Source organism: Suncus etruscus, chromosome 4 (assembly GCF_024139225.1).
Source record: "Suncus etruscus isolate mSunEtr1 chromosome 4, mSunEtr1.pri.cur, whole genome shotgun sequence".
Taxonomy (NCBI): Eukaryota; Metazoa; Chordata; class Mammalia; order Eulipotyphla; family Soricidae; genus Suncus; species Suncus etruscus.
In genome coordinates, this window is record NC_064851.1 from 6,257,377 (window position 1) to 6,283,957 (window position 26,581).

General features: G+C 54.0%; 1 protein-coding gene across 1 annotated transcript; it reads left to right on the forward strand.

Moving 5' to 3' along the window:
• The first annotated feature begins 6,667 nt into the window (after positions 1–6,667).
• Positions 6,668–25,989, forward strand: GTPBP1 (GTP binding protein 1). The gene is made up of 12 exons (XM_049771570.1): positions 6,668–6,865; positions 9,455–9,566; positions 15,516–15,696; positions 16,511–16,859; positions 20,531–20,654; positions 21,774–21,888; positions 22,571–22,715; positions 22,816–22,998; positions 23,274–23,409; positions 24,096–24,274; positions 25,019–25,222; positions 25,638–25,989. The coding sequence occupies exons 1-12, from the start codon at positions 6,668–6,670 to the stop codon at positions 25,728–25,730; spliced, it is 2,019 nt and encodes a 672-aa protein (XP_049627527.1). The 3' UTR covers positions 25,731–25,989.
• Positions 25,990–26,581: the final 592 nt, after the last annotated feature.

Sequence of the window (26,581 nt, forward strand, 5' to 3'; positions counted from 1 at the left end):
ACGGGAACACTCTTAGTGTTTTACATAAACAAGTTTGTTTGCTGCTAATCCTGTGAGGTCGATACTTCATTTACTTAAGAGTTTAAGTCAGAGCGATTAGCACAGCAGGTAGGGATAGCACTACGGGTAGGGTGACCTACCCGGGTTCAATTCTCTGGCTTCCCATATGGTCCCCCAAGCCTGCCAGGAGTAATTTCTAAGCACAGAGCCAAGAGTACCACCGGGTGTGGTCCAAAAATAAACAAACCATTTAATTTGGTCAGGGTTAGGGAACTAGTAAGTTGACTGTAAACATTTTTCTGGTCAAAGTCCCACAGTGATGGGTGTGTGTGTGTGTGTGTGTGTGTGTGTGTGTGTGTGTGTGTGTCTGGTCTTCAGGTGTGTGTGTGTGTGTGTGTGTGTGTGTGTGTGTGTGTGTGTGTGTGTGTGTGTGTGTGTGTGTCTGGTCTTCAGGTAGCTGACAATACATTCTGAACTGAACTCTTTCTGGAAGAGTAGCTGAGTAGCTGTTATTCTAAAACACAATGTTGAGAGCTGGCTTTTTCTTCTGTCTGAAGGAGAGTAAAACTTGCCAGCTCCATATAGATCTCTTTGATTAATTCTTTTTTGGTGACAATGTTTATTTGCTTTTAATTTTTCTTTTGGGTGGTGCTCGAGGCTTACTCTTGACTCCGCACTCAGGAATCACTACTGGGGCTCAAACCTGGGTTGACCAGGTGCAAAGGAACTCCTTATCCCCTTTACTATCTGAGCTAAGTGGAATGGGGAGGTGACAAAGGGCGCTCTAGGTGGATGGGCATTTCTTTGGGGCGCTCTAGGTGGATGGGCATTTCTTTGGCAGGAAAGAAAGCATATCAAGAAAATTGGCTATTGTGGGGTGGGTGGGGGAAAAAATCTGCTATTGCCACAATGTCTTTCTTCCCTACTGCCCAGACAGGGGTGATCAGTTTCTCTCATCTGCTCACAGTTTCAGGCTACTTCCTTTTGGCAAGCTCCCAAGAGCTTTCCTGCATGTCTCCTATGTTTCCTGGAGGCTGACATATTGTTACCCTTTTGTGTGGTTACAGGGAATATCTCAGGCAGTAATTTAGGAGACTGGAGGGTGGCAAGGAAGAAAAGAAATGGTTATTAGTCCACATGGATGGATTCTGGCTGTTCGAATCATCAAACATTGAACGTATAAAGAGAAAAAAAAGACCAGAAAGTAGAGAGGTTAAGGATCTTGATGCCTTGCATGTGGCTGACTTTGGTTCAAATCCCCAGCGCCCTGTTTGACTGCTCATTGTCTAGGTACTTTTTCTTTACTTCCTCTTCTTTTTTCTTTCCTTTTTGTTTGTTTGTTTGTTTGTTTTTGGCCCCACCAGGTGGTGCTCAGGAATTATTTCTAAATTGACACTCAGGAATCATTCTGACAGACTCAGGGAACATATGGAATTCCAGGAAGTGAGCCCAGGTCAGCCACCTGCAAAGCAAATACCCTATTCACTATGCTATTGCTTCACTTTCTTTCTTTCTTTCTTTTTTTTTTTTTTGTTTTTTGTTTTTTTGTTTTTTGATTTTTAGGTCACACCCTGCGGTGCTCAGGGGTTACTCCTGGCTGTCTGCTCAGAAATAGCTCCTGGCAGGCAGAGGGGACCATATGGGACACCGGGATTCAAACCAACCACCTTAGGTCCTGGATCGGCTGCTTGCAAGGCAAACACCGCTGTGCTATCTCTCCGGGCCCCACTTTCTTATTTATTTTTTATTTAAACTTTATTTTCTAGGGGCCAGAGTGATAGTGCCGTGGTAGAGCATTTGCCTTGCACACGGCTAACCCAGGACAGACCTGCGTTCGATCCCCGGCATCCCATATGGTTCCCAGGCCAGGAGCGATTTCTGAGTGCAGAGCCAGGAGTAAACCCTGAGCATTACCGGGTGTGGCCCCAAAACAAAAAAACTTAATCTTTGGGGCTGGAGGGTGGCACAATCGGTAAGGCGTCTGTCTGCCTTGCGCTTGCTAGCCTAGGATGAACCGTGGTTCAATTCCCCAGCATCCCATATGGTTCCCCAAGACAGGAGCGATTTCTTTTTTTGTTTTGTTTTGTTTTGTTTTGGGGGCCACACCCATTTGATGCTCAGGGGTTACTCCTGGCTAAGCGCTCAGAAATTGCCCCTGACTTGGGGGAACTGCAGTCCTTCCTTGGCTAGCGCTTGCAAGGCAGACAGACACCTTACCTCTAGCGCCACCTCTTACAGGAGCGATTTCTTTTTTTTTTTTTTTTTTTTTTTTTTTTATTTTTTTTTTTTTTTTTTTGGTTTTTGGGCCACACCCGGTGACGCTCAGGGGTTACTCCTGGCTATGCGCTCAGAAGTTGCTCCTGGCTTGGGGGACCATATGGGACGCCGGGGATCGAACCGCGGTCCGTCTCCTAGGCTAGCGCAGGTAAGGCAGGCACCTTACCTCGAGCGCCACCGCCCGGCCCCACAGGAGCGATTTCTAAGCGCATAGCCAGGACTAGCCCCTGAGCGTCACCGGTTGTGGCTCAAAAACCAAAAAAATAAATTAATAAATAAATTTATTTTCTAGGGCCCGGAGAGATAGCACAGTGGCGTTTGCCTTGCAAACAGCCGATCCAGGACCAAAGGTGGTTGGTTCGAATCCCAGTGTCCCATATGGTCCCCCGTGCCTGCCAGGAGCTATTTCTGAGCAGACAGCCAGGAGTAACCCCTGAGCAATGCTGGGTGTGGCCCAAAAAACAAACAAACAAAAAATTTTATTTTCTAGGTCTAGGTGGGTAGGGTACTTTAGGAAAAAAAAAAAAGGGCCCAGAGACCCAAGTGAAGTTGGGTTGCTCTATAGTTAGAGGTTTTCCCTGCTATATAGTGAACTATCTCTTACAGAGAGACTATTCCCAGTAAGAACCAAACCCTAACTCTAGGAAGTCCCCAGATTTTTTTTTTTTTTGGTTTTTGGGCCACACCCGGTAACGCTCAGGGGTTACTCCTGGCTATGCGCTCAGAAGTCGCTCCTGGCTTGGGGGACCATATGGGACGCCGGGGGATCGAACCGCGGTCCGTCTCCTAGGCTAGCGCAGGTAAGGCAGGCACCTTACCTCCAGCGCCACCGCCCAGCCCAGTCCCCAGATTTTTATTCTTGGAAGTTCCTTAGTTTTTATTCTAAGGTAGTTGTGTGAGGACCTCAGTTGAAATGCTACATAGTTACTGTCTTTTTGTTTTGATTGGTTGGGGGGGCACACCAGCTGTGCTCAGGGGTTACTCCTGGTTCTGCACTTTGGAATTACTCTTGGGGTTCAGGAGACCATAATTACCTGACCTGCTCAGGTCCCTAAGTACCTGTCATGGAGATACATATCCTTTAAAAGAAACTTATAGTTCCCTAATAACTCCTACACTGGCAAATCAAGATTTTATCATGGGGCCGGAGAGATAGCATGAAGGTAGGGCATTTGCCTTGCATGCAGAAGGACAGTGGTTCAAATCCTGGCATCCCATATGGTCCCTCGAGCCTGCCAGGAGCGAGTCCTGAGCACAGAGCCAGGAGTGACCCCTGATCGCTGCTGGGTGTGACACTCCCCTCCAAATAAATTAGGGTGATGTTTGGTAGCTCCAGGGTCACTTATGGTTAGTCCACCTGATGGTAGGCATGCACACTTTACAGTGCTCCAGGGGCACTCTCAGTGGTGCTGGTTGGGGCATCCAAGGCTAGAGGCGAATCTTAGGGTTTCAAGCACTCAAGCACATATTTCACTGCTTTGCGCTTTCTCCCTGTCCCCAATATTTTAATACTTTTAATTTTGTCGGGGATAAATAGATAGAATAGTGGTGCTTAGCTTCTGCAGAAAGAAGGAAGGAAGGAAGGCAAGAAGGAAGGAAGGAAGGAAGGAAGGGAGGGAGGGAGGGAGGGAGGAAGGAAGGAAGGAAGGAAGGAAGGAAGGAAGGAGGGAGGGAGGGAGGGAGGGAGGGAGGGAGGGAGGGAGGGAGGGAGGGAGGAAGGAAGGAAGGAGGGAGGGAGGGAGGGAGGGAGGGAGGGAGGGAGGGAGGGAGGAAGGAAGGACGGAAGGAAGGAACAGGTTGGAGCAAAAGCACAGCCGAAGGGTATTTGCCTTGCACACGACCAACCGGGAAGAACCCAGGTTCAATCCCCAGCATCCCATAAGGTCCCCAGAGCCTGCCAGGAGTAATTCCTGAGGGCAGAGCCTGGAGTAACCCTTAAGGGCTGCTGGTGTGGCCCAAAAACCAAAGGAAACAAAAATCAAAGACATTGATACAGTAGAGAGCTTGGCTAATCCCAAATTCCCATGTTAAAACAATGTTTCGATTGTTTATGTAATGTTACAACAGTGTGTAGAATTGATATACAAAATTATCGCAGGCACACTTTTGCAATAAAGATGCGATATGGAATGGCTCACAATTGGAAAAGAAAATGAAAAGAAAAAAAGATAAAAGTAACACAAATTCGGCCCGGAGAGATAGCACAGCGGCGTTTGCCTTGCAAGCAGCCGATCCAGGACCAAAGGTGGTTGGTTCGAATCCCGGTGTCCCATATGGTCCCCCGTGCCTGCCAGGAGCTGTTTCTGAGCAGACAACCAGGAGTAACCCCTGAGCACCGCCGGGTGTGACCCAAAAACCAAAAAAAAAAAAAAAAAAAAAGTAACACAAATTCAAACCAATTTGGAAAAAAATGAATGAACCATTTCAAAAATATAAAAAAAAGTTATCGAACACCATCACTTTTGAAGTGTTGAGAATTCTCCCTTTCTGCCTGCTGGTCAGAATTTTATTCACTCAACCTTTTTCTTTCTTTCTTTCTTTCTTTCTTTCTTTCTTTCTTTCTTTCTTTCTTTCTTTCTTTCTTTCTTTCTTTCTTTCTTTCTTTCTTTCTCTTTTTTCTTCTTTCTTTCTCTTTCTTCTTTCTTTCTTTTTTTTTTTTGGTTTTTTGGGCCACACCCGTTTTACGCTCAGGGGTTACTCCTGGCTATGTGCTCAGAAATCGCCCCTGGCTTGGGGGGACCATATGGGACGCCGGGGGATCGAACCGAGGTCCGTTCCTTGGCTAGCGCTTGTAAGGCAGACACCTTACCTCTAGCGCCACCTTCCCGGCCCCATCTTTCTTCTTTCTTTCTCCTCCCTCCCTCCTTTCTTTCTTCCTTTTCTTTCTCTCCTCCCTCTCTTTCTTTCCATCCTTTCTTTCTCTTCCTTTCTTCCTTTCTTTCTTTCTTTCTTTCTTTCTTTCTTTCTTTCTTTCTTTCTTTCTTCCTTCCTTTCTTCCTTTCTTTCTTTCCTCTTTCTTTCTTTCCTTTCTCTTTCTCCTCCTCCTCCTCCTCCTCCCTCCTCCTCCTCCTCCTCCTCCTCCTCCTCCTCCTCCTCCTCCTCCTCCTCCTCCTTCTCCTTCTTCTTCCTTTTTCTTTGGTTTTTGGGTCACACCCGGCAGCGCTCAGGGGTTACTCCTGGGTCTCTGCTCAGAAATCGCCCCCTGACAGGCTCTGGGGACCCTATGGGATGTCTTTTCTAGATGGACTGCGTGTAAGGCAAATGCCCTACAGCTGTGCTGTCTCTCCAGCCCCCGTTTGGCTTTCATTTCAACTTTTCAACCTATACTCTCTCTCTCTCTCTCTCTCTTTCTGTGCACGTCGATGCAATGCTCTGGCTGCAAAGTCTGTGAATGGGGAATTCTGCCTGAGGTCAGCGCTTACACTCGCCTGGCTCTGGCTGCTGAAGTGAAGATTCCTCCGGGCACCGATCCTACTCTCGAAGTCGCTCGGGGGATCGCCAGCACGGGGGACCTTCAGTCTGGCAGCCGCTGACCTGGGCCCAGAGTCACTCACCGCGCGCGGGAGACGTCTCCAGACGCCCCTAAGTTTACTAGGAACTCGGCGCGGGACCCCGCTGGGCCCTGGCCCCGGGACGCCCTCGCCCAGCCAGGCGAGATCTCCCGCAGAGACCTTTGCAAGCTGAGCGCCGCCTCTGGAAACGGGGTGACACGGGCCGGAGCGGTGGCGCAAGCGGCAAGGCGTCTGCTTTGCACGCGGCTAACCTAGGTTCGATCCCCCGGCGTCAAAAATGGGGCCCCCCAAGCCAGGAGCGCTGAGCCAGGAGGAACCCCTGAGCGTCAAGGGATGTGGCCCCAAAACCAAATAAACAAATAAGAAACAGGGGTAAGCCGGGCTGGGGAGGAGAGAGAGAAAGGGGGACACATGGAGGGGACAAGCGGGGTGTCAGTCCCCCTGGGACGTCAGCAGGCTGCGTCCGTCACCCGTCTGCCCGGCTCCGATAGACAAGAAGGGTCCGAGAAGGTCGAGCGCTGGCCGCCACCTCCGGAGCTCCGGCGAGCCGGACCTTGATAGCTAAGGCCTGGCGGGGCTTAAAAATGAGATCTCGTTGAATATTCATGAGGCACCTCATTCATCATTCATAGACCTCGTTAATTATTCATGAGCGCCGGCTGCAGCCAATGATGGGCGCGAGAGCCCCCGTGAGCCCGCCTCCGCCTCGCGGTGGGCGGGGCGAAGGGAAGCGGCACTCGCCCCAGGCCGAGCCAGCGGGGGCGGAGTCGCGCATATATTATGCAAACGAGAGGGCGTGACGAGCGGGCCGTTCTTGCCGGGGGCGGGGCCGCGCCTGTATTATGCAAACGAGGCGGAATGAGCCCAAGTTCGTAAAGATGGCGGCGGAGCGGTGTCGCTCCCCGATGGACGCGCCCGCGGTCCCGGCCTCGATGTTCGCCCCGGAGCCCAGCTCCCCGGGGGCGGCCCGCCGGGCGTCCGCCGCCGCCGCCCGCCTGCACGGCGGCTTCGACTCGGACGGCAGCGAGGACGGAGAGACGCTCAACGGCGAGCCGGAGCTGGACCTCACCAGCAAGGTAGGCCCGGGCGGGCGCGGGCAGGCTTTGGGGCTCCCCGGAGGAGGAGGAGGAGGAGGAGGAAGAGGAAGAGGAGGAGGAGGGCTGGGTTTGGGGGTGCGCACCGGCTGGGGAGGCTGGCGGTGTCTCCGGGCAACCGGCGGGGCGCGGGCGTCGGGACCGGCGAGCCGTCCCCCGCCCGCCCGGCCGCCCCTCCAGGGTGTCTATGTGTGTGTGTGTGTGTTTTGGGGGCCCCGGGACCCTCCAACCCCGAACCCCACGCGGGTCTCCCCTCCCGGGCAAGGGGCGCCCCGACAGCAAGCGCGAGCAGCGGCCGATCGTCTCCCTTCCTGGGGTAGGAAAGGGAACAGAAAGTCGGGGAGCTGGAGGGAGGGAGGGAGGGATGGTGGGGAGATGAGATGCCCGTGGGGACTCCCAAGATCAAAGCGGAGGAGGAGGAGGAGGAAGGAGAGGAGGAGGAGGAGGAGGAGGAGGAGGAGGAGGAGATACCCCCCACTCACCCCCCTGGGCCGCCCAGTTGGGGTGTGGGGGAGATCCCCGCACCTACAGCAGCAGGTGCTTGCTTGGAAAAGCTGGAAGGAGCCCAGCTTGGAAGTCTGCCTTCCCCAAGGCTCTGTGACCTTGGCAAAGTTTCCAACCCAGCCTCTGGGTTCCTGAGACAAGGGAGCCCCGAGGGTGCAGGGGGGATCCAAAGCAGTCACCCCGCCAAGCCACGTTGACAGCTGTCCCCTAAGGCATCAGGGCCCATCAGGTCCCAGCCCCGGGCTGCAGGGCCCAAGTGCTTGATTGAAAGGAGGGAACTTTTCCCTGCTGTGAAGCTGCCGCCCAGAAACTACCCCGTGTCAGCTGCTATGCCCCCTTTATTTCCTTTTCTCTTGAGCACTTAAGAGGACCTTAGGTCCTCTTGGTCACTGTGCACCTTTTCCACCCCCTCCCCACAGAGGTGCCCCCAATTCAAGGATGGTATGGGGAAGCGTGAGGTAATGGGGCCACAGGGTGCAGACGCCCTAGAAGACAGCGCCCAAGTTGCAGGGACAGCTTCTGATGAATCAGCTCAGGAAACTGGGCGCCCTGCGCTGGCCTCTGAGGTCCACCAGCTGGACAGCAGGTTTCCTGGTCAAGGTGCTGAAGGAAACTGCGGGCATAGTGGAGACAGCAGTGGTCCGGCTTATTTAATGCTCCCGCAAACAGGATATTTTTTGACTTTTTTTTTGTGGGGGGGGGCACACCCGGTGGTGCTCAGGGGTTACTCCTGGCTGTCTGCTCAGAAATAGCTCCTGGCAGGCACGGGGGACCATATGGGACACCGGGATTCCAACCAACCACCTTAGGTCCTGGATTGGCTGCTTGCAAGGCAAACACCGCTGTGCTATCTCTCCGGGCCCATTTTTTTGACTTCTTGCTTGCAGTCTGAGGGTCCTGGCTAGAGCCCCGTTAGAGAGACCCTGGACGTCATTGTGGTGGGACTGGAAAGACAAAGGCAACAACGAACGTGTTGGGGGAGAGGAAATGGGTGGAGCAGATTGAGTTGGGGAAATTGCTCTAAGTGAACCCACTCACTGTGGGGGCTTTGGACTGTCCAAGGGAGAAACCTTTCAGAAACTTCGGTGGTTCGCTTGTTCTTGGGCCAGGCAGAAGAAGGGCAGTGTCCACTTGTTGAGCTGCGGACTAGAACTTGGGGGGGGTCTTCCAGCACTGTTCTGTCCATTTTATACCTTGGGAGACTAAGACTCTGGTGATTTTTTTCGCCACCCCCCCCCCCCACAAGTTCTTGTGGACAGATTCCTACAGGCCCAGTGGCGAAGGGCCTGCCCAGAGATGCCCTTAATACTGACTGGGATGTGTTTGACAGAAGTTTGTTTTAGTTCTCTTTGTTTGTTTTTGCCACACCTGGCAGTGCTCAGGCATTACTCCTGGCTCTGTGCTCAGGGGCCATTCCTATTTTAATAGATGTGCTGCTGAAGTGAGCACTCAGGGGTCATTCCTGAAAGTGCTTGGGGAATCCTATATGGGATGCCGGGGATCGAACCCAGCTCAGATGCATGTAAGGCAAAGGCTCTCCTCGCTGTATTTTCACTTTAGCCTCTGATTGGCAGAAGTTTGCAAGAGCCTGATGCTGCAGCTCATTGATAGTGGGGATGGGATTTTTTATTTGGTCCATGAAGATAAGTTACAGCTCAAAGCTGGAGGGAGGAGAATTCTAGAGTTCTTGCATTATTCTGGGAACCAGTACCCTTTGGGTGGCAGAGAGTACGGCTTGTGGGTATCCAGATGGGAGTGCATGGGGGAGAGGAAACTCTCCGCTCTTCAGTTTCTTCTGCACGGGTGGAGGACTAGGCCCTCAGGCACCCTGTAGAAGTCCAGGGACACCCCTCCATCTGGGTGTTGTACTTCTTCCCCCAACACTCGTTTTGGTTTGCCAAGTCACTTATCAAGGGCCCACAGGACAGAGGGGACTGAAGTGACAGCAGGTCTGGAGGGCTGGGTAGCCGTTTCCATCAGGGGGCCATGGGGTCCCCTACCTCGGGCTCAGGGGCTGGAGCTGCTCCTCTGGGAGTGTGGTCCTAAGGCTGTTGGTTTCTCTTCTAGCTGGTTTTAGTAAGCCCTACAGCTGAGCAGTATGACAGCCTGCTGCGGCAGATGTGGGCGAGGATGGACGAGGGCTGCGGCGAGACCATATATGTCATTGGGCAGGGATCAGGTGAGCCGCCTTTCCTTTCACTTTATTTCTGAACTCGTCTGGGTCTCAGCTGCAGCTGGTGCTCTGGTGTCTAGAGGACTGGGGATGGTTTGTGTGTGGTGGTGGTGGGGAGGTGGAAGGCGGAGTGTAAAATGATCCCTCCCACTTCAGTGACCCTCCTGGCCACCCATCCTTTTCTCTGAAGTTCCCTGTCTCAATCCCCAGAGCCTATTTGCATAAAGGGAAGTGAGGGCCAGAGCCGGAAACAGGTGACCCGGTCAGGTCACAGTCAGGTCTGGCAGAGACGGACGAGCCCTGGAGTTCACTGTACTGTCCCCTCCCCACCTGGTTTCCACTGAGATCTGTCTCCTTCATAACAGCTGTGTGTATGTGTGTGTGTGTGTTGTGCTGTGTGCATGCACTTCTGGAAATCAGTAAGCAAAAGACGCCCTGAGTCTGTCTGTCTGTCAGGCCACCTCATCCAGACCACACTGGCCACACAGTGCCAACAGCTGCGGACCAGAGGGGGGCCTCCCTCTTCTTCCCTTGGGACATCCCGGCAGGCACAGCAACGTGTCCCCAGCTGGAAGGGGCTGGCCCAGGTCCTGCATTGGCACAGGGCCCAAGGACACAGGCCAGGTTCAGACTTGGACTTTCTGCCTCCTGGTCATCCCTGGCGTAGGCTCCCCGAAGCCAGCCTGCATGTCTTCATCTTCCTGTCTGTGCTGGAAGGGTGTGGGGCTGGTTCATGTTGTCAGTTTGGTCTGTAGCTGAATTTGCCATGGTCAACTTTGCCAACAGCCCTGGGTAGGCTTCGATGTGATGCATCATTTTAAAGACTTGGCTCTTTTGGCTGGATGTAGGTTTTTTGGTGGTGGTGGGAAGCCACACCCAGTGATGCTCAGGGATTACTCCTGGCTCTGCACTCAGAAATCGCTCCGGGCTTGGGGGACCATTTGGGATGCCAGGGGATCGAACCACGGTCCGTTCTAGATTAGCACGCGCAAACGCCCTACTGCCTGCACCATTGCTCCAGCCCCTGGATGTAGGTTTTGTAAAGGCAGAAAAGAATCCTTTCCCAGCATGAATTTCAGCAAAGGCATTTCCCAGACTTTCTTACTTAATTGATACATCTCCTAAGTCTTTTCCAAGGACTGGATTTTTTTTCTTTCTTTCTTGGGCCACACTCTGCTGTGCTATTCTCAGGGCTAACCTCTGTCTGTGTGCTCAGAGATCACTCCTGAGCTTGGGGAAACCCTATGGGGGTATCTGCCGGGGTGGGATGGGGGAATCAAACCTGGGTCAGTCAAGATCAAGACAAAAAACCTTACTACAATTGGGGCCGGAGATATAGCATGGAGGTAGGGTGTTTGCCTTGCGTGCAGGACGGTGGTTTGAATCCCGGCATCCCATATGGTCCCCCGAGTCTGCCAGGAGCGACTTCTGAGCATAGAGCCAGGAGGAACCCCTGAGCGTTGCTGGGTGTGAACCAAAAAAAACAAAACAAACAAAAAAAAACCTTACTACTACTACTACTACTACTACTACTACTACTACTACTACTACTACTACTACTACTACTGTGTTATCACAGGGTTTGATACTGTGCAAAACATTTGGATACTTCAAGTCTAGTCTCCTGAGTAGATACAATATTTGGGATTGAGATACAAGTAGCCTCAGTAGAAAAACAAAAGACACGGAAGAAGTTACTGGAGTGACAGGAGGGATAAGTAAGGGTTTGCTTCCAGCTGCCATTGTGCTCTCCTTTGCAATATTTTTCCTATCTGCCTTTCCCATCATGGCTGCCTCCTCCCCAGTCACAGGCTCTTATCGCATAGAGAAGGCTTGTTTAGGGAGATAGTGGCTGGGAAATGAGTGTTAAGAAAAGGAAGGAGTCCTGCACTGTTCAGGGCTACAGAGATAGGAAGGGCAGGGCCCACAGGCTCCTCACGCTTTCTGGATTCTGAGCACTGAGAGCCAGGAGCACATCCTGCCCTCCTGAAGATTTGAACCACTATCATTCATCACTCATCAGTTCCTGCTTGTGAGAAGATCAGAAACCACCTCGCAATCGATTTGAACAAAGGTGCCAACTATTTTGTGTGTGGTTTTTGTTATTGTTGTCATTTTGTTTTGGTTTGGGCCCCACCCAGTGGTGTTCATGGCCTACTCTTGGCTCTGCAGGCACCCTGCCCATGGTTCTATCTATCAGTCCAGCCCCTTGTTGTTGTTTTGGTTTTGGTTTTGGTTTGTTTTTACAGTGCATTTCATCATGCCATGGAGACTCAGTTGCTAATTAACCCTCCTCTGGCATTGTAAAAGCTGTTAAACATTAACACATCCACACACCCAAACATTATCTTCGCATCTACCAATTGGATGGTAGTCGATTAACAGTGATGCCTTCCTGCTGGAATCCGTGAGCAGAAAGGAATCCTAACTTGACAGGTTCCACAGGTTGACATCAGAGATCAGAAGCAGGTGGACAGCCTCTGGTGGTCAGCCTCATGGACTTCCTGTTTGTGCACTTCACCTCAGTTTATCACGCCCTTCATCTGTAAAATGGGCGTGATGACCTCCATCGGAGCCCTGACTCAGAGAGCCTTGGGATTAATGAGAGAGATCTTAAAGAAATTTAAGTAGTACAAAGGAAATGAATGCCCTCTCTGAGGATTCCTTTGGTTGTGGGGACCTAGTTGGCAGTGCTCAGGGATCACTCCTGGCTGACTGGCAGTGCTGGGGATTGATTCTGGGTCAGCCCACTGTGCTTTCACTTCTGCCCCCCTCCCCCGTCTTTTTTTGGTGGTGCCGGGGATCGAACCCAGGGACTCTTACATGAAAGGCAAGTGCTTTATCACAGAGCCACCTCCAACATCCCCAATGCTCTTTTTTTCTTTCATTTTTTTTGGTTTTTGAGTCACACCCGGCAGTGCTCAGGGGTTCCTCCTGGCTCCACACTCAGAAATCGCTCCTGGAAGGCTCGGGGGGACTACATGGGATGCCGGGATTCGAACCACTGACCTTCTGCATGCAAGACAAATGCCTCACCTCCATGCTATCTCTTCGGCCTCTCATTTTTTTTGAAGTGACACATTAAGTGATGCTCAGGGCATCTTCCTGGCTCAGGGATCACTCCTGATGAGGCTCATGGAGTTGTGTGGGGTGTCAGGGATAGGCTAGGCTGACCACTTCACATTGGCTGTACTATCTCTCTGGTCCCAAAGCAAGCATTCTTTTTTTTTTTTTTTTTTTTTTTTTGATTTTTCGGCCACACCCGGTAACGCTCAGGGGTTACTCCTGGCTATGTGCTCAGAAGTTGCTCCTGGCTTGGGGGACCATATGGGACACCGGGGGATCGAACCGAGGTCCGTCCAAGGCTAGCGCAGGCAAGGCAGGCACCTTACCTTTAGCGCCACCGCCCAGCCCCGCAAGCATTCTTTTTTGTTTTTGCTTTTTTGGGCCAAACCTGGTGATGCTCAGGGGTGACTCCTGGCTATGCGCTCAGAAATAGCCCCTGGCTTGGGGTACCCTATGGGATGCCGGGGGATCGAACTGCGGTCTGTCCTAGGCTAGCACTGGCAAGGCAGACACCTTACCACTCCTCACCACCGCTTTGGCCCCCAAAGAAAGCATTCTTTTTTGGGGGGTGGGTGGGCATGTCTAGCTATGTTCAAGGCTTCTGGCCGGTCTCTTGGGACTGTACCAGGCATAGAACTTAGCATGATCATGTGTCAGGCAAGTGCCTTGCCAGCTGTATTTACTTCTCAGGCCCCAGAATTGACTTTCTGTTTTGTTTTTTGTTTGGGACCACATCCAGCGGTGCTTAGGGCTTGTGTCTAGCTTTGCTCAGAGGTTATTCCTGGGTGGGTTCTGGGGACCTTCTGAAGTGCTAAACCAAACCTGGCTGGCCACATATGAGGCCAGTGCCCTGCCCAATGTACTCCTACCTTGGTCTAGCGGGATAGGCTGTGGACATGGCAGTTCTGAGTTTTGGCTCATTGTCCACAAACAATTGACCTGACAATTGACCTTGTCTTACTGGATCATTGAAGATGAGCACTGGGCATGGAGCAAGCGGGCACAGTGCAAACGTTGTGATTTTATTTTTATTAACTTTTTTTCGTTTTGTTTTGGGGGCACACCCAGTGGCACTCAGGGGTTACCACTAGCTCTACACTCAGAAATCACTCCTGATAGGCTCGAGCCACCATTTGGGATGCCAGGAGTTGAACCAGGGTCTGTCCAGGGTTGGCTGCGTACAAGGCAAACGCCCTGCCACTGTACTATTACATTACTGTGGCCCAATTAAAATATTTTAAAATAGGCCACACTGAAGGGAGCCAAAAGGGGGAAAGAGGAAGAGAGAGGAGGGGAGGGAAGGAATGTAATTTCGTTGGTTCTGGGGGGAGGGGCCCTAAAGAGGTTGTGTCCTCGGGTTGATTCTGAAGGATGAGTAGATGTTTGCCAGGTCAGGAGAGGCAGTGGTGAGAGCAGTTTGTGCCCAAAGGCTTGGATGACATTGGCTGATTTGGGAATGCAGAAGTGACTTGGCAAAGAGGGGTGCAGAGCGAAGTTGGTTTATTTTTTGTTTGTTTTTGTTTTTGTGTCACACCTGGCAGCACTCAGGGGTTACTCCTGGCTCTATGCTCAGAAATTGTTCCTGGCAGGCTTGGGGACCATATGTGATGCTGGGATTTGAACCACTATCCTTCTGCATGCAAGGCAAACACCCTACCTCCATGCTATCTCTCCAGCCTCAGTATTTGTTTGTTTGTTTGGCCACACCCAGTGACGCTTAGGGGTTATTCCCGGCTATGTACTCAGAAATTGCTACTGGCTTGGGGGACCATATGGGACTCCAGGGAATCAAACTGCAGTCCGTCCTAGGTTAGCGCAGAGAAGGCAAATGCCCTCCTGCTGCTTGCGCCACCTCTCCATCCCGCAAAGTGAAGTTGGGAGTAGACAGGGAAACACAGCACAGGGCTTGAGCATCTGAAAGACCTGCCAAAGATCCCAGAGTCCAGGCTTGGATGGCATGTGTGAAGAGAATCCTGTGAGGGCGGGGTGACTGTACCCCGAGCCTGGCGCACAGACTGGCCCTGGCCCCTCTCCCTGGCCTATGTGTCTGCTCCTGCAAAGAGGAATTCATCCTTCAGGCCAGGGCCTTTGTGGAATGCTGGGGTGACATTGGTGGCTGTCCCCCAGTTTGGAACAGTACCTGATGGCATTCAGATGGCCCTTCTGTCACCCAGCTTTCAAACCCCTCTGAGATAAGAAAGGCTTCTTCCCAAAAATTTAAAATTAGAGAGAGAGAGAGAAGACTCCCCTGGGTGATCCAGGGAACAACTGTCAGGGCGTCCTGATCCTAGGGTGCTGCAGATAAGGGACCACAAGCCTTCCAGACCCTCTTCCATGACCGTCTGCAGGATAAACATAACAAGGGCCTGATGCTTTAGGCTCGGTGCCCCCTCTGCAGACATATGCAGCAGGGAAAGTCTGGGGAGCATGGAAAGGGCAGATGGGCCGCTTGAGTGGGGACCTGGAAGCTCAAGCAGTGTCCAGAGGCTGCCGTCCAAGGCTCAAGAGTGATTGTGACCTCCTGGTGCTCACTGAACAGGCTGCTCGGGTGCTGCCGATGGCAAAGCCAATAGATTCCTGCTCCCCCCATCAACTCCCCATTCTCTGTGGTTCAGCCCCAAGTCTCACTGCTGTGAGTGAATTCCCCACCTCTGTGCCTGTCTGTCCTGGGGTTGAGCTACCCAGGACACCCGCGTTCCCAGGGCCCCCACACGAGGCCTGGCTTAGAACCCTTGCACACCTCAGAGGCAGCTGCAGGAGGAAGAAGGAAGAGCCCGTGCTTGGTTCTTGGGTGTCAGGGCCCACCCCAGTCCTTGAGCCAGGTCTGCGGCCCCAGTGGGACCTAGGCAAGGCCAGCGGTCAGCCTGACACCTGGACTTTCACCACCAGATGGGACAGAGTATGGGCTGAGCGAGGCAGACATGGAGGCTTCCTACGCCACGGTGAAGAGCATGGCTGAGCAGCTCGAGGCCGACGTCATCCTCCTGAGGGACCGGCAAGAAGCAGGGGGCCGCGTGCGTGACTACCTGGTGCGGAAGCGAGTGGGGGACAACGACTTCCTAGAGGTCAGGTGAGCAGGAGGTGTCTGGACAAAATGGATCTGGGATGGGCCGGAGAAATAGCACAGCAATAGGGCATTTGCCTTGCATGCAGCCGATCCAGGACAGACAATGGTTCGAATCCCGGCATATCATATGGTCCCCTGAGCCTGCCAGGAGAGATTTCTGAGTGCAGAGCCAGGAGTAAACCCTGAGCACAGCCAGGTTCGACTCAAAAACCAAAAATACAGGGGCCGGGAAGGTGGCGCTAGAGGTAAGGTGTCTGCCTTACAAGCGCTAGCGTAGGACAGACCACGGTTCGATCCCCTGGCGTCCCATATGGTCTCCCCAAGCCAGGGGCGATTTCTGAGCGCATAGCCAGGAGTAACCCCTGAGCGTCAAACGGGTGTGGCCCAAAAAACAAAAAAAACAAACAAAAAAAAACAAACAAAAAATTGGATCTGGGGATGTGTGTGAAGTTGGGGGGTGAGATTCAGGCCTGAGCTTCTAATTCTGCCCCTGGACACCTCCCTACCCCCATTTCCCACCTTCCCCACCTTCTCCTGCCCTTGGTCTGAAAACCATGACCTGACTGACTGAGGGGATAGAGCCCGGCCAGATTGGTGTGGCCGCCGTGATCCCTGCCTTCCCTTACCCATCAGAAAAAAATGGGGTGAGGCGAGAAACGGGTTCAGTGGAGTGTTTGGTGCCTCTGCCTATGGGGCCCCTTTCTTCTGTAGCTCAGGGTGGGGAGTGGGAGTCCCAGGAGGAAGACCCCGTGAATCCCTGCACCACACCTCCATGCCCAGGTGTGGACCCCGTCCCCGTCCCCTTTCTTCCCCACAGGGTGGCTGTGGTGGGCAACGTGGACGCAGGCAAGAGCACCCTGCTGGGCGTCCTGACGCATGGGGAGCTGGACAACGGCCGAGGCTTCGCCCGCCAGAAGCTCTTCCGCCACAAGCATGAGGTGGAGTCTGGCCGCACCAGCAGCGTCGGGAACGACATCCTGGGCTTCGATAGCGAAGGCAACGTGGTCAACAAGCCCGACAACCATGGCGGCAGCCTGGAGTGGACCAAGATCTGTGAGAGGTCGTCCAAGGTCATCACCTTCATCGACCTGGCTGGCCACGAGAAGTACCTGAAGACCACCGTGTTTGGCATGACGGGCCACCTGCCCGACTTCTGCATGCTCATGGTGAGGGGGTCCTGGGGGGACTCTGGGGGACATTATGCACCCGAGTGAGGGCACAGTAGGGAGGCCTTGCATGTGACTGACCCAGGTTTGATCCCTGGCATTCCAAAGGGTCCCCTGAGCCTGCCAGGAGTAATTTCTGAGCTCGGAACCAGGAGTAACCCCTGAGCACCACTAGGTGTGGCTCAAAAACAACAACATTGGGGCCGGAGAGGTGGTACTTGTGTTTGCCTTGGTGTTTGCCTTGCACGCAGCTGATCCAGGAGGGATGGTGGTTCAATCTCGACATCCTATATGGTCCTTTGAGCCTGCCAGGAGTAATTTCTGAGCTCAGAGCCAGGAGGAACTCAAAAAAAAAAACACAACAACAATAACAACAAAATAAAGGGTCTTAGAGATAGTACAGGGGTAAAAGAGCCTGTCGTGTACAAGTTTTTAAATCCTCAGCACCACAGATGCTCCTCTTTTTTTTGTTTTGTTTTATTTTTTGTTTAATTATTATTTAATATATGATCAGAAGCAATAAAAGTAAAGACATTTAAGATTACATTAAGGAAATATAATGAATTTCCATTTACTGCTGAGGGTAAATTAGCTTTTCCTCTTCATCTTGTGCCTTTAAATATTGGTGTTCTTGGGGCCGGAGAGATAGCATGGAGGTAAGGTGTTTGCCTTTCATGCAGGAGGTTATCAGTTCGAATCCCGGTGTCCCACATGGTTCCCCGTGCCTGCCAGGAGCAGTTTCTGAGCCTGGAGCCAGGAATAACCCCTGAGCACTGCTGGGTGTGATCCAAAAAACCACACCAAAAAAAAAAATATTGGTGTTCTTTTTTTTTTTTTTTGGTTAGTTTGTTTTTGGGTCATATCCGGCAGCGTTCAGGGGCTACTCCTGGCTCTACGCTCAGAAATCGCCTCCAGCAAGCTCAGGGGACCATATGGGATGCCGGGACTTGAACCACCGTCCTTCTGCATATAAGGCAAACGCCCTACCTCTGTGCTATCTCTCTGACTCCGTGCCTTTAAATATTGGTGTTCTTGTACATATATGCTCCTCGTAACACCATCAAGAGTGCTCCCTCACCAGAAACAGGAGTAAGCCCTGAGCATTCTCCCTCCAGAAAAAAAAAAGTGTGTGTGTGTGTGGGGGGGGTAATGGGTCACACCTGGCTACACTCGGAGTCACTCCTGGAAAGCTCAGAGGACCATATGGGTTATCAGCTATCAAACCTGGATCAGATTCAGCAGGTAATGCCTTTTCCACTGTGCAATCACGTCTGTATCCCCAAAAATTATTAAAGGAAAAGATAAGCAATGTGATAGAAAGGAATGAAAGAGAAGTAAAGAAAAGGAAAAACAAATGGGGCCAGACCAATAGGGCAGGTAGGGCTTTTGCCTTGCATGCAGCCGACCTGGGTTCGATCTCCGGCATCCCATAGGATCCTCTGAGCCTGCCAGAAGTGATTTCTGAGCACAGAGTCAGGGGTAACCCCTAAGCGCTGTTGGGTGTGCCCCCCTCCAAAAATAAAAAGTCATGAGTCTCATGGGGGGCGGTTACTTGGACTTGGTGCCTTTATCACTTTTTCTCCTGGGGAGTGGGCGACTTTAGGACATGGGGGAGGGAACACTGCAGTGCACCCCCAGGGAGGGGAGGCGTCCAGATGGCGAGAGACAGAGGCTCGCCAGAGAGAGCTTCTGAGGCTTTCTTGGGGTCTGACAATTCAGTGCCCTCCTGGTGCCTGGAGAGTTGGCCAGCCCTGTTTGTCTGTTTGTTTGTTTGTTTGTTTGTTTGTTTGTTTGGGGCCCTCACCAGATAGTGCTCAAGGGCCCAGCTCTTGGGGTTTCTTTCAGGCTTTGCTTTGCTCCTGGTGAAACCTGGGGAACAGTGTCATGCTCGTAGTGCTACAGGGCCTGGGTTCAGCGTGGGGGCTTTGCTCCATATACAAATTAGGGCCTGTGTCAGGTCTGCTCCATTGGCCCTGGGGCCTTGGTATGCAGCATCAAACTCAAGTCACCCCTGGCCCCAGGTGGAGGTTGGGGGGCTCCCCAGCAGATCTTAGGAGTCCCTAGAGTACCTCCCGGCCATGCTAGGGCCAGTGGAACAGACCTGGCAGTTTGTGCTCAGGCCCAGAGATGCTGGGGCCACCAGGGCAGTATTGGGACATGTGCTCCAGTCCTTTGAGCTGCATCAGGCCTCCCAGAAGGAGCCTCTGAAGCAGGAGGAGGAAGCTGAGCCCAGGCGGCTCCATTTCTCGGGTTTCTAAGCCGCCATCTGGCCTTCCTCGCTGGGTGGAGCTGGGAGTCCCTGACACCCAGTGTTGGCCTTTGGCAGTTCCCCCGAAGATTGCCCTCCCCATTCTCATTTCCTTCAGCTGCCTAAGTTAGTAAGTGTGGGAAAAACCAAGCATCCATCCTGAGCACTTACCTGAGTTGCCCAATGAACAGTTCCCGGATGGGAAAAGAGAAAGGAAAGCCAGGGGACATGAATGGTGGGCTGGGGAGGCTCTTGGGGCTCAGTGTGACCCCAGCTCTGCACCTCAGGACCATGCTGGGCTTCTCCTGGCTTTAAAGAGCTTCCCCTGGCAGATCCAGAGGGCACTGGGGGAGTGAATGGGTGGGACCCGCTGTGCACACCTTGGCATTTGCCTTGAAAGCCACTTGGCAGTGATCCCAGTGGCAAGTGAGAATTTCTTTCTCTCTTTCTGCTGCCTCGTGCCTGCATGTGGGCCCAGCCTGTTTACCTTCCACAGCTGTGTTTGAAAGTGCTTCTTGGCTTCTTGTCAGGGGAAGGTCTTACAGGGGCACCCACAGCTGGCATTGTCCCAGTGTCTACTTCATACCTGTTGGGGGCGGTGGCAACTTTGGACATTGTTATGACACTGAGTTTTATCTTTTTTTTTTGTTTTGGTTTTGGTTTTTGGATCACACCTGGCATCGCTCAGGGGTTATTTCTGGCTTTACACTCAGAAATTGCTCCTGGCAGGTTCGGGGGACCATATGGAATGCTGGGATTTGAACCACCGTCCTTCTGCATGCAAGGCAAATGCCTTACCTCCTTGCTATCTCTCCGGCTCCTGATTTTTATCCTATTGAGTTTTGTATTTTGGCTTTGAGGCCACATACGGCGGTGCTCAGGGTTGACTCCTGACTCTGCACTCAGGAATCCCTTCTTTCTAGGCTCAGGGACTCTATGGGAGGCTGGGGATCAAACCTGGTCAGCCACATGCAAGGCAAGTGGTCTCCCCACTGTGCTATCTCTCTTGTCCCCACTAAGGGCTTTTCTTTTGGGGTTTTGATTTTGGGCCACATCTATTGATGCTTGGGGCTTACTTATGGTTCAGGGCTCAGAGGACCATGTGGTGGCAGAGATTTGAATTGACTCTCTGCATAGCAAGTGTCCCATCCCCTGTGCTATCTCTCTGGCCCGTGCTATGACGTTCAACCCCTGGTAACCCTCAGAAGTGGAAACTTTGGTTTTTGGTTTTTGGGCCAAACTCAGAAGCACTCAGGGGTTGGTTACTCCTGACTCTGTACTCAGAAATTGCTCCTGGCAGGCTCCAAGGACCAGATGGCATGCCGGGGATCAAACTTGGGTTCGTCCCAGGATGACAAGGCAAACGCTCTACCACTGTGCCATTGCTCCAGCACCTGTTTCTGACTCTAATCTCCTGTGGCAGGTCGGCAGCAACGCTGGCATCGTGGGAATGACCAAGGAGCACCTGGGCTTGGCACTGGCACTCAATGTACCTGTGTTTGTGGTGGTCACCAAGATTGATATGTGTCCTGCCAACATCCTGCAAGGTATTGGCATCTTCAACTGATACAGGTGCTCCTCTGTGGCACCGTGTCTGCACACCTTGTGCGAGACAAGACCTCTCGGCCACTACTACTTCTTTCTGCTCTGGGTAGCTCTTGGTCCCGACACAGCCCAGGAGTAGCCCCTGCTCTCCACGCTCAGGGGTCACTCCTGGCGGGGCTTAGGGGACCATATGGGATGCCAGGGACTAAATCTGGGTCAGCTGTATACAAGGCAAATCCTGCTGTGCTACCAGAGAACAGTTGAGAGTTTAAGAGTATTCCTGGCTCTGTGCTCAGGGATCACTCCTGGCAGGGCTAAAAGGACCTCTATAATATTGGGGTCAGCTACATCAAGGCAAGCGCCTTCACCCATTGTTGTTGTTGTTGTTGTTTTCTTTTCAACCTACACCCTGTAGTGCTCAGTAGTTACTCCTGACAGGTTCGGGGACCCTATGGGATGTCGGAGATTGAACCCAAGTGGACCAAGTATGGGGCTGGAGGGTTAGCACAGCAGTAGGGCATTTGCCTTGCACGCAGCAGACCTTGAATGGGCCCCGGTTCAATCCTCAGCATCCCATCTGGTCCCCTGAGCCTGCCTGAAGTGATTTTTGAGCACAGAGCCAGGAGTAACCCTGGAGCACTGCCAGGTGTGGCCCAAAAATACAAAAAGGAAAACCAAGTAGGCCATGTGCAAAGCAAACGCCCTCCTCCCTGTGCTATTGCTCTGGCCCACAACTGGCAGTTACTGCAGGGGTGAGTATGGTGGGGTCTGTGAGAGACAATCCGAAGGGCCAATGTGGGTCTCGAGGAGGCCCTTTGCAGAGGAGGGTTTTGTTTTACTTTTTGTTGTTTCTTTTGTTTCTTTCTTTTGTCTCTTTTAGAGGGTTTTGTTTTTCTGGGAGCAGTATTTTCCTTCTCATGGCCCCCTGTTCCACACCCAAGATTCTGGAGCAGTCAGACAACAGCCCCCCTCTCTGTGCTCCTCCTGAAACAGCACTTCCCCCGCCCCAAATCTAGCCCCACCTCTCCAAGCATGGTGGCTCCCCCTGCCCTTGCTCTGGGAGCCAGAGGAGAGGCCTCACCTGCTAAGGCACCTCCTTGCTTGACGCTGTTTCCCTCTAGAAACACTGAAGCTGCTGCAGCGCCTGCTGAAGTCCCCGGGCTGCAGGAAGATCCCGGTGTTGGTGCAGAGCAGGGACGATGTGATCGTCACCGCCTCCAACTTCAGCTCCGAGAGGTACCTCCAGCCTGGCGGGGCGGGTACCTGTCAGAACCTCCCTCTCAGCTACCTGGCTGGGCCTCAGGCTGGACCCATCTGTGGCCCTAATTCCAAAGTGCCCGTGTGACAAGTGCGTGACACCCCCTCCCCACGGTGTGTGAGGTTCTCCTGACACCAGGATTCCTCACTTGTCACCTCAGTGCTGGCCTTTTACCCTGGGCTGTGTCTTGATGACAGAAGTGTTTGCTGGCCTTGCTCTGGCCTGTGGCCCCCTCCACATCCACCCCCAATGGGCATGGAGGATTTGCTGGGTTCTCCTTGCCCAGAGACTCTGTCTCAGCAGTAGTGAGCCTGATTGGCCTGTAGACCCGCCCCCCATATCCAAGCCCAGCTCTTCTTTATTTGTTTGTTTGTTTTGGGGCCACATCCGGTGGCGTTTCAAGGGTTACTACTGGCTCTGCACTCAGAAATCGCCCCTGGTAGGCTCTGGGGGCCCTATGGGATGCCCGGGATCGAACCCGCGTCATCAGCCTACGAGGCAAATGCCCTCCCCGCTGTCCTATGACTCCGGCTCTATACACTGGGTTGATTCCTGACCCACCCCCAGAGTTTTCAGCCCAAAGACCAGTGTGGGTGGGGTGTGCTCTGGGAGCCCCCCTAAGCGCCTGCCTTCCTGTCTCTTCACCCCCTCCCTGCTTAGGATGTGCCCGATCTTCCAGATCTCCAACGTCACTGGCGAGAACCTGGACCTGCTCAAGATGTTTCTCAACCTCCTGTCCCCGCGCACCAGCTGCCGAGAGGAGGAGCCGGCTGAGTTCCAGATCGACGACACCTACTCTGTGCCGGTGAGGATGGCAGGGACTTGGAGGGTGAGGGGACCCCAGCACGAGGAGGAGGGGGAGGAAGAAGGCCGTCAGGGGAGGGGCTCACCGGTCCCATCCACAGGGTGTGGGGACCGTGGTGTCGGGGACCACCCTGCGGGGCCTGATCAAGCTCAATGACACCCTGCTGCTGGGCCCGGACCCCCTGGGCAACTTCCTGTCCATCGCCGTCAAGTCCATCCACCGCAAGCGCATGCCCGTGAAGGAGGTGCGCGGGGGCCAGACAGCCTCGTTCGCACTGAAGAAGGTAAGTGGGTGCAGTGCGCCCAGGCTGCCTGCCTGCCCCCTGGGGAGCCCCTCCAAACCCCTCCAAACTCTGGTGTCCCACCTGCAGGAGGAGACCTTTCCCTGAGTCCCATGCACTGTCAGGCTTCCCAGGGCTCTGTGACCTCACATCAGCCTCGGGAGTGGGTACAGATGGCCAAGTTGGGGGGTCAGGGGCATTTCTGGAAGGCTCATCTCCAGACCTGCAGTGAAGGCAGAGACTGTGGGTCCCTCAGCCAGGGCTCCCCATTCTTGCAGATCAAGCGCTCGTCCATCCGGAAAGGGATGGTCATGGTGTCCCCGCGCCTCAACCCCCAAGCGTCCTGGGAGTTCGAGGCTGAGATCCTTGTCCTGCATCACCCCACCACCATCAGCCCCCGCTACCAAGCCATGGGTAGGTGTGCAGGGGGGGGGGGGCCCTGGGGAGTGCAGCCAGGGCTTGCCCTCAGGGCCCGGGTATAAAGTAAATCCCCATTTTTTGTGAGATCACCCCACAGATGGGGTAGCAGCGAAGTATTAATAAGCCAAGCCAGTCAGGGGAGAGTCATGGAGTCAGTCTGTGGTATCTCTCTGAGCTAAAAGCCAGAACTGCTCTTTCTTCACTCTCAGTCCCCATCCAGCTAGGTAGGGGAGGGTGGAGTGAGACCCAGGTGGACTTTTACTTATCACATGGCTAGGGGAAAGGAAAGAGGAAATTGGGAAACCTCATTTGTTATGGGTTAATAGCTGGGTGTCATCTTATGCCCGGAGACCCGCCTCTCAGCTCCAGCCACCAGTTAGGTCTCCCACAGTGCCACACCTGTGCCCAGGTGTCTGCCTGCCTATGAATCTGTCTGTTTAGATCCGCACCAGGCACCTACCCTGGCCTTGTCCTTCCATGCTTCCATGTTTCCTGAATGTCACCATGGGACAGAGATGAGATGGGCACATCTTGGGCCAGTAGTGAAGGTGCAGGATCTGAGCCCAGGGCTGGAGGCCTCCAACTGAGGCACAGGAGCCAGGCGGGCGGGCAGGCAGGGCTCCAACAGTCCCCCCAATCCCAGCTGATCCGCAACACCTCCCACCCCACCTCCCTGACAGTGCACTGCGGGAGCATCAGGCAGACGGCCACCATCCTGAGCATGGACAAGCACTGTCTGCGCACCGGGGACAAGGCCACCGTGCACTTCCGCTTCATCAAGACGCCCGAGTACCTGCACATAGACCAGCGGCTGGTGTTCCGGGAAGGCCGCACCAAGGCCGTGGGCACCATCACCAAGGTAGGGCAGGCGCTCCTTCCCACCCCTGAGATCCAAGGGGTGCAGGGGCTGCTGGGCTTCTCTCGTCTCCCTTGGGAGGCTGTGGTGGCGCCCCAGGGCCGTGGGCCTGAGCTCTGTGTCTTGATCCCCCTGGCCTAGCATGTGGCCTTGAGACCAACTTGGCCTCACCCACATGGAGGAGGCAGGAGCCCTGCACCTCAGCTGCTAAGTGAGGCGACCCCCAGGCCTGGGCACAGGGTACAGAATCAGGGGCCTCGGGGGCTGCAGTCTGGGACTGGCACGGTGGGACTCAGGGTCAGCTTCCCCAGAGATCTGGGGGAAACAGAGCCCCCTAAATGGTCTGTGGAAGGTGGTGAAGCCCGGCCAGGTGAGGCACCACAGCGACTGTGCCCTGGTAGGAAGCTCGGGCTGCTGCACAGCAAATGGGGTACCACAGCCCCACCCCAGGCTCAGTGCCTAATCCCACAAAGCTCCCCTACTCAGAACCCCATCCTCAGCCCGAAGCCAGGCCCCCTGCCGTCACCCACCAGGGCTCTCCATCCCCATCCCCCATCACCCAGGACTCGGCAGGTCAGGTGGGAGAGGCCTAGGAGACCCACAGACCCACAGGCGCACAGACAGAGCCAAGGAGACCCACAGACTTACAGGCAGAGAGAAACACAGACTCACAGACATGCAGACCCACTGAGGCACGACCCCCATCCCAAGGCAGCTCAGCCTCAGCCTTGTTTCTGGCTCCCGCAGCTCCTCCAAACCACCAACAACTCCCCCATGAACTCCAAGCCCCAGCAGATCAAAATGCAGTCGACGAAAAAGGGTCCCCTGACGAAACGAGAAGAGGGGGGCCCCTCTGGAGGGCCAGCAGGAGGGGCACCCCCTCCCACAGATGACGCCTGTTCACTCGGAGCCTCGCAGCAGCCGCCTGCACCCAGCAGTCTCCAGGCACAGGTAGCTGAGCCCCCACAGCATGCAGGGGCGGGATGTGCACCTGGCTCATTTCGGGGTGTTGGGGCGGGGAGCCCGCTCTGCTTTCTGCCCTCACCCTTCAGTCCCCAGCACAGCGCAGCTGTGGATCTTGGAAAGGGGGGTGTGAGCTCAGAGCAACTTCCTGTGGCCCCCACCCTGCAGGGTATCCCTGAGGCGTATGTGGCCTTGTGTTCCCCCAGGCTGTCTTGTTCCCCCAAGGCAGCTGCATCCAGGCCTTGCCTTCCCCATCACCTCAGGCTCCCTCTGCTTTGACCCTTCCCATCACCCTTTTCATGTGGGGCTGCCAAATGACTCCTTTCCGTTCCCCCTTCCTGCACGCGCACACACGGTTCTATGTTCCAGGGCCCCCCTACTCACGCTCCTCCCTCTCTTTCAGCCCAAACCCAGCAGTGGGGGCCGGCGGCGAGGGGGCCAGCGCCACAAGGTGAAGTCCCAGGGGATCTGCGTGACCCCTGCCAGCGGATGCTAGGTCCCCCCACAGCTCCCATCGCCCAAGGGGCCTCGTTGTCTTCTAGCCGCCACTCCGCCAGGGCCAGGCCGCTCTGCTACACTCGCCGTCCACCAGGCCACAGCTGGAGACGCACACCCCCACTTTGTTTTCTGGGGGGGCTGTAATTTATAAGCTGAGGAAGGGAGGCCGACTTGCAGAGGACAGCTGTCCCCGCCCATCCCCGCCGCCCAGCACACTCACAGTTTTGTACATAGGGGCCCTTAGTTTTTATTCTTTTTATTATCTACTATATGTCAATCATTTATCTCTACTTCAGTGAGCGAGAGAGAGATTGAGAGATTTGAGGTTGAAATTGAGTGTGTGAGGTGTAGGACTGCAGCCAGTCAGGGTCTAGGCTTTGCCCCCACCCCATCTCCGTCAGGACCCCCGGAGCCACCTGGTGTGTGTCTCTAGCCCCTGGGGCCTTGAGGGCCGTGGGTGAAGGCGATTGTACCTCCCTTTGGGCCCCTGCCTAGCCCCCACGGGGCCTGTGGCGCTGAGACTTCTGGGGGTGATGCTGGCCCACGGCTCCTACTGCCGAGTGAGAAGTGGTGTTTCCCCATCCTTTGTCATCATCAGCTCCTCAAGCCCCAAACTTTTGGGGGATGCCAAAAGCTCTTAGTTGTGAGTTCCAGGTGTGTGGGGTTCACCTGCCAAGACTCTGTACCCCCTTGAGCTTCCAGACACAGACCATACAGACTGGGGGTTGTCTTCCTTCTCAGGGTCATGCTCCCTGGCACCTCCTGTTGGTGGTGGGGTCCCGGGGGTTCACTTACCAGGCCCTGGACAAGAACCCCTGTTTTCTCACCGTATTGACCCAATGTAGCTGC

Coding starts and splice junctions, on each gene's coding strand:
- GTPBP1 (XM_049771570.1), top strand. CDS start 6,668: ATGGCGGCGGAGCGGTGTCGCTCCCCGATGGACGCGCCCGCGGTCCCG. Junction 15,697..16,510: donor AACGACTTCCTAGAGGTCAG/GTGAGCAGGAGG, acceptor TCTTCCCCACAG/GGTGGCTGTGGTGGGCAACG. Junction 16,860..20,530: donor CCGACTTCTGCATGCTCATG/GTGAGGGGGTCC, acceptor CTCCTGTGGCAG/GTCGGCAGCAACGCTGGCAT.